Here is a 15,157-nt window from a genome sequence, read left to right as displayed (position 1 = left end):
CACACATTTGTCTCTTAGCTCAGGAAGGAAATGATTCCTTAGACACGCGTTTCTTATCAATTGTAACCAGTGTTCCCTCTAAGCTGAGTTAGTGTGAGCTAGCTCACAGTTTCTTAGCCTCCGGCTCACACATTTTTCTCTTGGCTCAGGAAGGAAATGATTCCTTAGACACGCGTTTCTTATCAATTGTAACCAGTGTTCCCTCTAAGCTGAGTTAGTGCGAGCTGGCTCACAGTTCTTTAGCCTCCAGCTCACACATTTTTCTCTTAGCTCAGGAAGGAAATGATTCCTTAGACACGCGTTTCTTATCAATTGTAACCAGTGTTCCCTCTAAGCTGAGTGAGTGTGAGCCGGCTCACAGTTCTTTAGCCTCCAGCTCACACATTTTTCTCTTGGCTCAGGAAGGAAATGATTCCTTAGACACGCGTTTCTTATCAATTGTAACCAGTGTTCCCTCTAAGCTGAGTTAGTGTGAGCCAGCTCACAGTTCCTTAGCCTCCGGCTCACACATTTTTCTCTTAGCTCAGGAAGGACGGCTCCAGAGCAAACTAATTGATGCAGCAGCCAAATCGCTTGCTCACAACTTTAATACCAGTAGCTCACAAAGTAGAATTTTTGCTCACAAGACTCCACAGCTTAGAGGGAGCATTGCTCAGAGGGTGTCTGTCGTGGGGAGGGGAAGGAGTTTGTCAGCCGGTCTGAGACTCCGAGTGGGGGGCGGGATATAAATCCAATCTCTTCTATTCTTCTCCTTCTCCTCCTCTACCCTAAGGAGTCTCAAAGCGGCTTGCAATCCCCTTCCCTTCCTCTCCCCACAAGGGTGAGGTAGGTGGGACTGAGAGAGCTCTGAGAGAACTGGGACTGGCCCAAGGTGAGCAAAAATTCTACTTTGTGAGCTCCTGGCATTAAAGCTGTGAGCAAACGATTTGGCTACTGTATAAATTAGTTTGCCCTGGAGCCCTCCTTCCTGAGCGAAGAGAAAAATGTGTGAGCCGGAGGCTAAGAAACTGTGAGCTGGCTTACACTAACTCAGCTTAGAGGGAACACTGGTTACAATTGATAAGAAATGCGTGTCTAAGGAATCATTTCCATAGCAAACAATTTATAATGCAATAACCGAACAAAGTCTTGAGTCCAGAGGGGCACCTTTGAGACCAACAAGGTTTTATTCTGGGAATACGCTGCTTTCGTGTGCAGGCATGCACATGAAAGCAGCGTGTGAATAAAACCTTGTTGGTCTTTTCTTCTTTTCAGTTTCAAAAAAATTATTTGATAAAAGAAAATCATAACGTTACAAGCAAAGGTCGTAAGAGCTAAAATGTATTAAGATTTCATACAGTTTCAACTCAGTATTAATAAATTGCAGAACACCAGCTTTATACTCAAACTGAATTACTATTTAAAACTAAGACTTGTGTGATAAGAGCTCAGACTAAAGAGGTGTGAGTCAAAGGTGTGCATGCACGGGGAAGATGATACCCAGAATGGAACCTTGGTGGTGGTGGTGGTGGTTCTTCTTCTTCCTCTTCCTCTTCTTCCTCTTCTTCCTCTTCCTCTTCTTCCTCCTCTTCCTCTTCTTCCTCTTCCTCCTCCTCTTCCTCCTCTTCCTCTTCCTCCTCTTCTTCCTCCTCTTCCTCCTCTTCCTCTTCCTCTTCCTCCTCTTCCTCCTCCTCCTCCTCCTCTTCCTCTTCTTCCTCTTCTTCCTCTTCTTCCTCTTCCTCTTCCTTCTCCTCCTCCTTCTCCTCCTCCTCCTCCTCTTCCTTTCTTCCTTTCTTCCTTTCTTCCTCCTCCTTTCTTCCTCCTCCTTTCTTCTCCGTTTCAAAAATTTTATTTAATAAAAGAAAATCATAACATTACAAGCAAACGTCGTAAGAGATAAAATACATTAAGATTTCATACAATTTCAACTCAGTATTAATAAATTGCATAACACCAGCTTTATACTCAAACTGAATTACTGTTTAATACTTAAACTAAGACTTATGTGATAAGACCTCAGACTAAAGAGGTGTGAATCAAAGGTGTGCATGCACAGGGAAGGTTATACCCAGAATGGAACCTTGTTGGTCTTAAAGGTGTGCATGCATGCAAAAGCTGATACCCAGAATGAAACTTTGTTGGTCTTAAAGGTGCCTCACTGGACTCCTGACTTTGCTGTGCCGCTTCAGACCGACAGGGCTGCACACCTGAATCTAGTATAATAACATACGCATATAACACACATCCAATCACATCTTCTCTGCAGCCCGGCATCCGATGCAACCGGGCTGCGGTTCACGGAAATTTCTCCTAGAATAAAAACATTCTTTAATGAGACCGCTGGGCTCCGAGTCCTCCCCCTCCCATGAAGGGATGCAGAGTTTTCAACCCCTCCCACGCCAAAATGTGGTGCTCTTATATTTATTTATGCTGCCTGGTTTAATGCAACTGCCTGGTAGTGGTGGTTTTTTTTAAAAAAAAAAAATCTATGTTAATACTTTGTATTCCTGATCTGAATCTTTTTGGTGGCTCTTGTTTATGTGTGTGTGTGTTTAGATGATACTGTTATATTTCAGGGCTTTTTAAAAACAATGTGGTCATGTGTATTTGTATAGGTTTTAGTGCTTTATCCTGATGCTGTTTTGTTTTTTCACCTAAAGTGAAATTTCCAGGTAGTGCATGACAGAAACACTTAAGGTTAAACAAGAAACCCGGCCAAAGAGCTGAACCAAAGCTGGACCAGTTGCATTTCTGCTTTTCTGTCAAGCAAAGAGCCTTTGTTAAGGCTTGGTGGGGCAGCCCCCAAATTGGCTGCAGCAAGGAACAGAAAAATATGTCCTCAACCATATGGCATGCTGTTTCCCATCCACCACTGCCCTGGAGAGTTCTCCATCCCCCCCCACAATAGGCATCCCCTTGGTGGGGTGATCCTCACAATCTTCCCCTTTCCAAGCCCCACTCATGCTTGGTTTGGTGTAGTGGTTAAGTGTGCGGACTCTAATCTGGGAGAACCGGGTTTGATGCGCCACTCCTCCACGTGCCCCTGGCTGGATGACTTTGGGCAAGCCCTAGTTCTGTCAGAGCTGTTCTTGAAAGAGCAGTTCTCTCAGAGCTCTCTCAGCCCCACCTACCTCACAAGGTGTCTGTTGTGGGGAGGGGAAGGGGAAGGAGTTTGTAAGCTGCTCTGAGACTCTGAGTGAAGGGCAGGGTATAAATCCAATCTTCTTCTTCAGGCTCTAGCTTCTCACTTGAGGAACTTTGGTCTAAATTGACCGTCGAGCATTAGAAACATGGCCCATTTGTCTGAGTTTAGCTCTGCAACCCTTAAAAGGTCTGTTCGAAATCCAGCTTAGGTCTGTTCAGTGGTGCTTACTCCCAGGAAAGTGTTTTCAGGTCTCAGACATTGCTTGATCCTTAGCAGTAGGGTAAAACCTTAAAATAGGCATGGCAGTTTACCCCTAGCCTTCCCTGAGGCGGGGACCATGGGAATTCTCCTTTTGTAAGGCTGGAGTGCTGAGAAGCCTGTTAGAAATCCCTGTAGCTCCCTCCCTGAACCGCAATATCCAAAATCACTTGAGAGGCAGCCATGGGAGTGAAAGTGGCTTGCTAAATATGTAATGCAAGCACATCTCCAGAGCAGCCACCGAAATCCTCATTAGCAGTCCCTGAAGCCGTGTCAATAAACCCTTCCAACAGCCACAAGGTGGCAAGCTTTAAACATGGTAATAAATCTTGGGGGAATTTTATCATTCTAATTCCTTCTCTGCCTCTTCATACAGGTTTCGTCTTCTTGATTTGAGGTCAAGATGTCTAAGCAGCAAGAAGAGCAGGAGTTGCAGAAGTTCCTCAGGGATGTGGATGAAATTAGTAAGTAGACCGTGAAAATGTTTGGAGAGAGCCATGCCAGGGTTGAGCCACGGAGGCCGGGACACAGTTTTAAAGACTCATGCTGCATTGTGGCTTCAAGAGTCCCAGCTGCAATTAAGGGAAGCCTGGCGTATTTCATTTTGCCAAACGTTAGGGAATCTGGAGTGACGGAAGTAGTTCTTGAACCAGTTTTTATGGTGAGAATTGGGGGCACCTGAAGTGCTTCTAGCCACTGGAGCTGCAGCTTACCTGATTTCATCCAGAAATGACAACAGCCTTTTATGAGCAAGCAAACATTTGAGTGTCTCAGAACCTTTCACCAGGCTTCATATTTAGTATATACAAAAAAGGGGGGGGGAGAGAAAAAAAAATGTTTCTTAGCATGATGGAAACGCTCCAAGCCTGCAGCTTGTAGAAATCTTAACATGCAGTGCAGGAGGTGTAGCAGACCTAGGTCGTGGTCACACAGTCATTTTGATTGGGTTTCACAGCTGTTCCCTATCACATTTAAAAGGGCTGATCAGACAGCTGATTCTGTCTCCCGTATCGAAGCGGACTCACCCCCGCAATCCTCCTGGTTTTCTAGTGCGTTTTCCGACACCGGGAAAATCGAGAACTTTCCTACTTCTTGTGCTGTGAATCCGCAATTTCTCCTATCTGGACAGCCATCTCTCGCTATGAATGCGATTAGGTCATCTGTACGTCCTTCTTGCAGTAGTTCCCCCCCCCCCGGCTTTCACCATTGTGCGCATGACCAATCCTGCACTGAATGTATTAAATGCATGGACGCTCAAGTGCACATAGACCAGCGCTTGGTTGCACGTCGGTAGTTCATTTTGTTCGCTGTGGTTTTTTTTGGGAAACGCTGCATTCAAGCGGGAGCTGTGATTTGTGCATGCGCATGTGCACATGCACAAAGATTTAAAAAAAACAATTGCGCTGCGCCGCCACTTGGATGGCATAGCTGTTTAGAGAGTGCCTGGAGCCTTGTCACACTATGCAAGCGGTTGGGCAAGCAAGGTGTGATCATCCTAACCTGCTGAAAAATATCCCTGATCAAATCTACAACAGGAACAAATCGCTATAAGCTTGCCATGTGACCACACCCTTAATTAGACTAGACAGTGCTGGCTGTGAAACAGATCCCACATTTTAAGGTTTCTGCAAGCTGTAGAATAGGGACCGTTCATTCTTCCCCCCACTGCATTTCACATACAACATTAGTTGTACTGCATGAAAGGTGACTTTATCTTGCTCTTTGTGAGTGCAGTCCATATGACCCAGAAGCATCCCATACTTGAGGCAAATAGTGGCTATGTCATGTGGTGAGTTTGATACTCATACAGGATTTCCCAATGTCCAAGTCCAGCATTTTCCCGTGGCATAGTATTGTCACATCTGATGAGTTACAGCTATGATGAAATTAAATGCAGCTTGTCTGGGGTTACTGTTAGACAACCCTTTAATTATTTTACATTGTAAGAGTTGAAAAACAATACATGTAGTAGTTCACTCCCCATATTTCAGATTCCTAGATTTCTGGATGCCAGAGACACATTTCTCGATGCCTGGGGTTTATCTGTCCCTAATCTAGCCATTCAGACATTATGCAAAAGCTTCATCCTGAGATGAACAGAAAAGGTATTGTGGGGAGGATGCCATGAAAGCACAGTCTGTAGATGATTCATTAGAACAGTTTTGCCTGATAAGATTTTGCAGAAGTACAGTAATAAATGTACAAATAGTTGATCACGAGAAAGCACAGTTATGAATCTATGACAAGCTTATTGCAAGTAATCATTTGATTTATTCGCTCTCTGTGACGCAAAGATTGCCTGAAAAAAACGGGTGCCGATCAATAATTTAAAAACTTTTCCACTCGTAACTTTGTCCTGTGAGATTCACGTTTAGAAAATGTTGATAAGGCCTGGCATCTTGACAGATCGCTTCATCTGACAATTTTGAAACCCTTTTGTAAACGTTAATTTATTTATGCCATACCAGAATCTTTTTAAAGCAGGCAGTCTTGCCGATGAGACTCAGCCAAGAACAAGAGCACTGCAGTCTAAATGTGAGAATAGCAAATAGTAGCCGAGGACGAGAACAGTAGGGAGATACTGAAGACTCCCCCTCCCCCCAAGTCCTGCCTGATGGAACTGCGGCAGAAATGTAGATCTAAATCATCATCCTTCCAAGATATATGAGACATTTCTTACATAGAATTGTAAATGCTGTTGCATTCATTTGAAAACATTGTGCGCCAGTATTACAAACAGAAACATATATCCTGTCTCGCTTTGCTGTGATGCTGTCTAATTCATCTAGCCATTGTTGAGTTGTACCTGGCACACTTTTCAGATTCAACCTCGGGTTTTGTAAGACAGTCTTGTTTTGCTTCTCAGTCTTTGCCTTCCAAGAGACCTGAAACTAATCCTTAGTAAAATTTCTGATATTTACAAAAGGAACATTTTTAAATTTGCGTGTGTTTGGGCAGTGGTGGTGATAGTGCAACTGGGAGTAAACTGAAACCTGACTGATGCGGTGCACCTGTGACGTGATCATGTGCTCTAACTTCCTACCTCTGTTTTGTGTTTAGAAAATCTGCAGACATGGGAGTAAAATGTAGAAAACATTCTCTCTGTGTGTAGTCAGGTACTTATTTAGTAAGTCTGGAGGTGTGCAGGGAAGTATTCCCAACTAATATGTGAAAGAGGAAATTCAGATTTTCCTAACCTTTTACCAAGTTGAGAAACAGGACTCCCAATGTTGGTGAAATTAATTACTCCTTTCACTACTACGGTGATATGGTTGTGTGGGTACAGTGATATATGGTAACATCCCAGTTCCTTAAACGCACAAGTTCCTTAAACATCCCAGTTCCTTAAACACACATAGCCCCTCTGTATACTGCCTTGGTCAGGCCGCACCTGGAGTCCTGTGTGCAGTTCTGGAGGCCTCATTTCAAAAAGGATGTGGGCAAAATCGAGAGCGTGCAGAAGAGAGCGACAAGGATGATCAGGGGTCTGGAGACTGAGCCCTACGAGGAAAGACTAAGGGCCTTGGGAATGTTTAGTTTGGAGAAGAGGAGATTGAGGGGAGGCATGATTGCTCTCTTTAAATATGTGAAAGGGTGTCATTTAGAGGAGGGCAAGGAGCTGTTCCAGTCGGCAGCAGAGGACAGGACCCAAAGCAGTGGGTTTAAATTACATGCAGAAAGGTATCGGTTGGATATCAGGGGAAAACGTTTTCACGGTCAGAGTGGTTCAGCGGTGGAACCAGCTGCCGAGGGAGGTGGTGAGCTCCCCTTCATTGGCAGCTTTTAAGAAGAGGCTGGACGGATATTTGTCAGGGATGCTTTAGGCTGGTCCTGCATTGGGCAGGGGGTTGGACTAGATGGCCTGTATGGCCCCTTCCAGCTCTGTGATTCTATGATTCTGTGAATAAGTAGCTCGCGGGAATACACAGAACAAGGGCGTTGCCAGCTATTTGTAGGTCAGGGTTACTCATACACAGTGAAATTCATAAGCTAGCATACAGGACTCTCACAGTACTTGGGACTTACCTGAGAGGTAGTAGGGTGTGATGGTTAGATCTGACCTGGGAACACTTTGAGTTCAGATCTTCACAGGATGGAAATATAAAAGTACAGACCCTGTGAGGGGTCACCATAAGTTGGCTGCGACTTGACGGTACTTTCCACCACCACCAGTCTATACAATCGCGATGACAATATCCGTAATCATAACAGAGCTCTGAATTGCTACATACAGTCTAAACAGGATTGAGAATAGATTCAGGTGGGGTAGCTGTGTTGTTCTGAAGCAGCAGAACAAAGGTTGAGTCCATCAGCACCTTTAAGACCAACAAAGTTTAAGCTTTGTTGTGCATGCACGCTTCTTCAGATACAGTGAAGCAGTATGCATACACATGACAGCTTATACCTTGAATAAAACTTTGTTGGTCTTAAAGGTGCCACTGGACTCAGTGATTGAGACTACCAAGCAAAGGATTAAATCCGTGGCAGTTGAATAAAAGCGCCCAATGCACACCCATCAAAAGTCCACAAAGCAAACGTCCAGAAGACTTACTGCTTGCTGGCAAATTGCATTTCAAGTGGTCTTTGTCAGATAATCTTGATAAACCACTGTTAAGGTTCAGAGCTCTAAATCAATCGTTTTCTCTCAAGACTGCACATAGTTTAAGGTTAAAAAGGTAAAGGTTCCCTTGCTCGAAAGCCAGTCGAATCCGACTCTAGGGTTGTGGTGCTCATCTCCGTTTCAAAGCCGAAGAGCCAGCGCTGTCATACCTTGAATAAAACTTTGTTGGTCTTAAAGGTGCCACTGGACTCAGTGATTGAGACTACCAAGCAAAGGATTAAATCCGTGGCAGTTGAATAAAAGCGCCCAATGCACACCCATCAAAAGTCCACAAAGCAAACGTCCAGAAGACTTACTGCTTGCTGGCAAATTGCATTTCAAGTGGTCTTCGTCAGATAATCTTGATAAACGACTGTTAAGGTTCAGAGCTCTAAATCATGCGTTTTCTCTCATGACTGCACATAGTTTAAGGTTACAGCTGCTCAAATCCTCACTTTAGTTAGCATAGCATAGCCTAACTAAAGCTAATGGTGGAAGGAGCAATGACATACTCTGCCCTGGGGAATGGTGGTGGTAGAAGCAGGGGTCATTTCGTAGAAAAAGAGATGCAGGAGCTCATTAGCATAACTCATTAGCATAACTTATTTGCATATGCCACACTCCCTGACATCACCGGAAGTGTGTCAGAAGTCAACATCCACTGCTCAGGCTCAACTGGTCTGTTTTGGATTGCTAGCTATTGGGGGGGGGGGAACGGGCAGATCTGTCCTCGCAGAGGAGGGAGAGATTGTACCTGAATAAGACTTGGTCTTAAAGGTGCCACTGGACTGTTTTGGACCAGGGGGCCGGGGGGAGCTCTGCAATTTACCTGGCTGCTTCTTGCTCTGACTGAGGGCTACTGGGAGCAGGGGGTAGGGCTTGTTGCATGTGCCCGCCCCCTGGGCTCTTTACTGCCGGAGCTCCGCTCCCGTGCGCTCCTGCAGGAAATGACCCCTGGGTAGAAGGATATAAATTCTGCTTAAGAGTGCACTGCCATTGTCTTCGTCGCCTTAAGGTGTACTTTATTTAATTGCATCGTTTGTCTGGACTGCATTTTTGTCAGCCATTTTGGATCCCCGTTGGGTAGAAAACAGACAGATGCGTAAGGTAAATTCCAGGATTCCATATTGGGATTAAGATATTGGCTACATACCGGAGAACCATAGCACAAGTGGGAAAGATAAGAGAGGAACTGCACTGCAGTCCACGGGGCCCTCTCTGTATTAGTGCAGACGGGAGAGAGCTGTATTCTGAAACGACTGTTTGTGTTCTCTGCTGCCATAGTGCCGTACGCTTCAATTTCCTCCATTGTCTGTTCTACTTGCACTGCAGAGACAGAGGTCAAGGGAGACATCTGGGAAGATGGAGTGATGAAAAGATGATTGTAATTGGGCTGGTGCAGAAGAAAGCGTAACTGGAACAACCACCTGATCTTTCCCCTCTTTATTCGCGTCTCCCGTGTCGGTTTAAATTGACTTTCTAATTCGCCACTTGGAGAAATTTCAATTATTGCCTGGGTCATCTGTTTTTCTACAAACATGAGCTCCACAAAGGCAGGACTTCAGTGGGAGCAGGCGTCCAGAACAGTCAATCTGTTCAGCGGAGATAAAATGCTGACTTTGGAATAGTTACGTCGCCCGCATAAAAATGTTTTTCTTTTTCAAATCTTTTGGAATGCTCAGAGGTGCAGCGCGTTCTGCCGTGCTCTGGCAGAGCGCTTCAATTAACTCCGGGCTGGGCAATTTGTCCAGCATTGAAGTCCACATCAAAAAGGCCGTTCAGAGCCCCGGAGGCAGCATATTTGAGGCATCTGCAGTTTGTGTTGTTTGCATCTCCTCGTCTGAGGATTTGGGCTGCCAAAACATAACTGAGGGATGAATTGTACCTATTTCTCCAACGCTCCTGGTGCCAAAATCTGTACCATCAAGAGTGACAAATATGTGCCTGGCTTTCGAAAGACCTGATGTTTGGTTTCTGAGTCCTCACACAGAGTACTCCTATGCAGAATTACTCCAGCCCAAGCCCATTATGGGGCTCCAGTGGCTCAAGTGGTTAAGACGCTGAACTGCAGACTGGAAGGTCTGTAGTTCAGCAATTCGAGACCCGAGTGTCGCATGACGGAGTGAGCTCCTGTCTCTGGTCCCAGCTCCTGCCAACCTTGAAAATGGAGATGAGCACTGCATCCCTAGAGTCGGATCGGTAGTTCAGCAATTCGAGACCCGAGTGCCGCATGACGGAGTGAGCTTCTGTCTTTGGTCCCAGCTCCTGCCAACCTTGAAAATGGAGATGAGCACCGCATCCCTAGAGTCGGATTCGACTGGCTTTCGAGCAAGGGAAACCTTTATCTTTGGGCTGTGGTGGCTCAGTGGTTAAGACACTGAACTGCAGACTGGAAGGTCGGTAGTTCAGCAGTTCGAGACCCGAGTGCCGCATGACGGAGTGAGTTCCCATCTCTGATCCCAGCTCCTGCCAACCTAGCAGTTCAAAAGCAAGAAACTGCAAGTAGATAAATAGGTACCGCTTCAGTGGGAAGGTAACAGCATTCCATGCGCCTCGGCATCTAGTCATGCCGGCCACATGACCATGGAAACGTCTTTGGACAGCGCTGGCTCTTCGGCTTGGAAAGGGGGATGAGCACCGCACCCCTAGAGTCAGATTCGACTGGCTTTCAAGCAAGGGAAACCTTTACCTTTACCAAGGGAAAGGAGCAGTCCTAGGCTGGAGCAACTCTGCATAGGATTGCGCTGATAGAAACTCACGAGTCGAAAAGGAACCTTCTATGCCAAGCCTCTGCACAGTGCAGGAGAGCCAAAGCTACAGCAGTCTCGACAGGTGACTGTGTAGGCTCTGCCGAAAGAACCCCCCAACTCTCCTAGATAAATAGTTCCGTGGTTTTACTGTGAGGAAGCTTAATCTTGAGCTGAAATCTACAGCCTTGCTTTCTGTACCGGTGACGAAGAAGTCTCTGCCCTTTGCCCTTTCTATTTACTTTGTTTGGAAGAAGAGGAGGTTGTATTTATACCCCGCCCTTCACTCCACGAAGGAGTTTCAGAGCGGCTTACAATCTTCTTCCCCTTCCCCTCCCCACAACAGACACCCTGTGAGGTAGGTGGGGCTGAGAGAGCTCTTTCGAGGACTGCCCATGAGAGAACAGCTTGGAGAGAACTTGTGACTAACCCAAGGTCACTCCAGCAGCTGCATGTGGAGGAGTGGGGAATCAAACTTGGTTCTCCCAGATTAGAGTTCACAGTCCTAACCACTACACCAAACTGGCTCTCACACCAAACTGGCTTTATACCCCACTTTTCTCCAGAAAGAGGTCCCAAAGTGGTGTACATCATTCTCTCTTCCTCTGCTTAATCCTCACAACAACCCTGTGAGGGAGGCTGTACTGAAAGGCGTGGTTGGCCCAAGGTCACCCAGTGAGTTTCCATGGCAGGGTGGGGATCTGAACCCAGGTCTCCCACATCCTAGTCCTGCACTCTAACCACTACACTCTACTGCTGCTAGATGCCAGCGTGACAGCCCTTCAGTTATTTGAACAGCAAAATCATCTACCCATCAGTTTTTTCTTCTCTTCTCCTGGCTCAGCATGCCCAGTTCCTTCTACATTGCCTTGTAGGACTTGTTGTCCAGATCCCTAACCACCTCTCTGAATGGGTCCCAATCACTGTTCCCTCTAAGCTGAGTGAGTGTGAGCTAGCTCACAGTTTTTTAGCCTCCAGCTCACAGATTTTTGTCCTAGCTCAGGAAGGATCGCTCCAGAGCAAACTGATTTATGCAGTTGCCAAATCGCTCATCCACAACTTTAATGCCAGTAGTTCACAAAGTAGAATTTTTCCTCACAAGATTCCACAGCTTAGAGGGAGCATTGATCCCAATATGTCTCTGTCCTAAATTGCAGTGCCCAGAACTGATTGTAGCATTTCTATTAATGTCACCTTAAACTGCACGAGCATTTTTTGCAGCTGCAACACTGTGCCAGCTCTTGTTCAGCTTGTGGTAGTGGAAAGGGTTGTCAACAGGGGTCATTTCCTGCAGGAGTGCACAGGAGCGGAGCTCCAGCAGTAAAGAGCCCAGGTGGCGGGCACATGTAACAAGCCCCACCCCCTGCTCTTCCTCTCCCTCTTTCTTTCCATTTCCCTCCTGAGCCCAGGGGGCGGGCACATGCAACCAGCCCCGCCCCCTGCTCCTTCTCTCCCTCTTTCCTTCTTTTTCCTTCTTTCCCTCCTTCTTTCCGTCTCTCTCTCTCTCTCTTTCTTTCCCTCCTTCTTTCCTTCTCTCTCTCTCTTTCTGCACAGATCTATGTGAGGGCAGATGTGTGTGTCCCCCCACCCCAGCTAGCAATCCAAAACAGTCCAGTGGTGCCTTTAAGACCAAGTTTTATTCAGGTACAAGCTCTCCCTCCTCTGTGAGGACAGATCTGCATGTCCGTCCGTCCCCCCAATAGCTAGGAATCCAAAACAGTCCAGTGGAGCGTGAGCGGTGGGTGTTGCCTTCTGACACACTTCTGATGTCAGGAAGTATGGCATATGCAAAGAAGCTATGCTAATGAGTTATGCTAATGAGCTCCTGCTCTTTTTCTACGAAATGACTCCCGGTTGTCAAGGTGCAGGTGACTTAAGGGAGACCCTGTCGGGTTTTCAAGGCAAGAGACTAACAGAGGCAGTTTGCCGTTGACTGCCTCTGCCTGGCGATCCTGGACTTCCTTGGTGGTCTCGTATCCAAGGGCTAGTCAGGCGCTGACCCTGCTTAGCCTCTGGGATCTGATGAGATCGGGCCAGCCTGGGCCAGCCCGCACAGGGTGCTCAGCTTGTAGTCCCCTGAAATTCACCTGTACTACTGCTCTATTCCCCATCTTATGCCTGTGCATTTGATTCTTCTTGGCCTTTTTTAGGATTCTGTGAACTTAGGCAGATCACAAGAGGGAGGGCAGGAAGGGTTGCCTCACTGCTTAGTTCTTGTGGCCCTTTCTACACGCCCAGGGGAATGCTGATTGACACTTCGGGGCCAGGAAGCAATCCTGGAGGGTTTTTTTTGTTATATTCTGGGCATGGAACAGCGATCACTGCAGGTGTGGAGGGGGAGGTATTTGTGAGTTTCCTGCATTGTGTGTGTGGGGGGTCCCTTCCAACTCTATGATTCTGGGGTCTTTTTTTAACCAGTGTCTCAAAGCTAGGTGCTTATTTCTTGAATTGTTTAGGTTTTTTACCTCCTGTAATTTCAGTTGTGCATCTGCAGCTCCCAAGAGGGTTCACAGTTTGTTTTTTTTAAATGAATCAAATTTGCTGGTTTCTAGCCAGAGCTTGATAAAAATGGGGAAATATCTCTGGGTTGTTGCACTGGGCACACTGCAATTTGTCTTAGACTTGCATACTTACTTCTCTTTGTCATTCTTTTCAGCCAGCTTGATTCAAGGTCTGAATTCCAGCGACCTGGCGGTTATGGAGAAAGCCATCGCAGGTACAGAGAAAAGACTCAGCTCCAGTAAGGAGAAAGAAGAGAGCGAATGCAGGCACCGGGTGGACCGGACACTCATCAATCCACGGCCTTCTGTAAAGGTTCTGTCTTCTTTTTAAACGGGGGGTCCAGGCAACCCACGCATTCAGCCAGGATGCCAGACTGTGGCTTCTGCCCCTGTTCGTTTTTCCGACCCTGCCTGCGTAGGAAACTGTCTACGACTTTGCAGCATATCGATCGTTGCTGTTTCCCTTTCCAGCATGCGTTACAATTCACATAACATTTCAGAACACGTTACTGTTATTTGAAACCATTTTGGTTCAGTATTGAGAATCGTTTCTGTATCCTTTATCTGCCTGTCATACCGCTGTTCAGTTTTGGTTTGATTGCCTCTGATTATGTCACTGTTGGTGATACCAGATCAGTCCTTTTCAGTCGCTACTCAGCTGTAGCCAACGGAAGATGGATCAGCACCACTGTTCCTTCTGAGCTGAGTCAGTGTGAGCTAGTTCACAGTTTTTTAGCCTCCAGCTCACAGATTTTCGCCTTAGCTCAGGAAGGAGGGTTCCAGAGCAAGCTAATTGATGCAGCAGCCAAATCGCTCACTCACAACTTTAATCTCACAACTTTAATGCTCACAAGACCCCACAGCTTAAAGGGAGCATTGACACTTCCAGCAGAATGTGACCCTGGCGCTGTGCATTCTGACACTTCAGGATCCTGTCACTTGGGTCCCACCACATTCTGCTGCATGAGTAGAGCGTTGACTGGAGCAGGTCAAAGGGACCGTATCACTCCAGTCTTCTTCTACCTACACTGGCTTCCAGTTTGCTTCTGGACTCAATTCAAGGTGTCGGCATTGACCTTGAAAGCTCTGTATGGCCTAAAACCAACGTACTGTAAGGACAGCCTTCTCCCATAGAAACCTGCCCCCGTACCCCAGACATCCTCAGAGGCTTTGCTTCGGTTGTCCCCGCTGTCTGAATTTAGAGGGGTGGCGACCCAAGAAAAGGCCTTTTCTGCAGTGGCACCAAAACTTTGGCATTCCCTCCCCAGGGAGATTCGTCTGTCTCCCTCTATCGGTGCCTTTTGCCAGCAGGTGAAGACTTTTTTGTTTCAGTATGTTGTCAAAGGCTTTCATGGCCGGAGTTCATTAGCTGTTGTAGATTATCCGGGATGTATGGCCGTGGTCTTGGCATTGTAGGACCTGACGTTTCGCCAGTAGCTGTGGCCGGCTTCCTCAGAGGTATAACACAGAAAGATGGAGTACTCTCTGTGTCAAGGTGAGAAGCAAAATGGTAGGCAGGTAAAATGTCTTCCTGAGTAGATATAAATTACCTGCCTACCATTTTTCTTCTCACCTTGACACAGAGAGTACTCCGTCTTTCTGTGTTATACCTCTGAGGATGGCAGTCACAGCTGCTGGTGAAACGTCAGGTCCTACAATGCCAAGGCCATGGCCATACAAACCAGATCATCTACAACAGCTAACTTTTTTGTTTCATCTGGTAGACCCCCAAGAATGGTTACTGGTGCTCCTTCTAGTGTTGTTGTGTGTGGCCCTGATTGGATGGAGACTGGCATAAAAATCTTTAAAATAAACAAATGGGTAGATCCACCCAGCCAGCCTTCTGTCAGACTCCTTGGCAAGTGACTCTCAGCCTTTGGCAGTGAAAGGCTTTATTGAGATATAAACAAGTTCCAGGCGTGAACAG

The 15,157-nt window shown here is 46.5% G+C and overlaps 1 protein-coding gene across 1 annotated transcript in view; it reads left to right on the top strand.

Moving 5' to 3' along the window:
- The first annotated feature begins 3,785 nt into the window (after positions 1-3,785).
- TTC12 (tetratricopeptide repeat domain 12) overlaps positions 3,786-15,157 on the top strand; it is a 36,405-nt gene continuing 25,033 nt past the window's right edge. The window contains exons 1-2 of the mRNA XM_015421984.1: positions 3,786-3,850; positions 13,390-13,537. Coding sequence (XP_015277470.1) covers positions 3,786-3,850; positions 13,390-13,537 — 213 coding nt within the window. The remainder of the gene's footprint in view (positions 3,851-13,389; positions 13,538-15,157) is intronic.

Source organism: Gekko japonicus, unplaced genomic scaffold (genome assembly GCF_001447785.1).
Source record: "Gekko japonicus isolate JY-2015 unplaced genomic scaffold, Gekko_japonicus_V1.1 scaffold114, whole genome shotgun sequence".
NCBI classification, from domain to species: domain Eukaryota; kingdom Metazoa; phylum Chordata; class Lepidosauria; order Squamata; family Gekkonidae; genus Gekko; species Gekko japonicus.
This window is presented reverse-complemented; position numbering and strand designations above follow the sequence as displayed.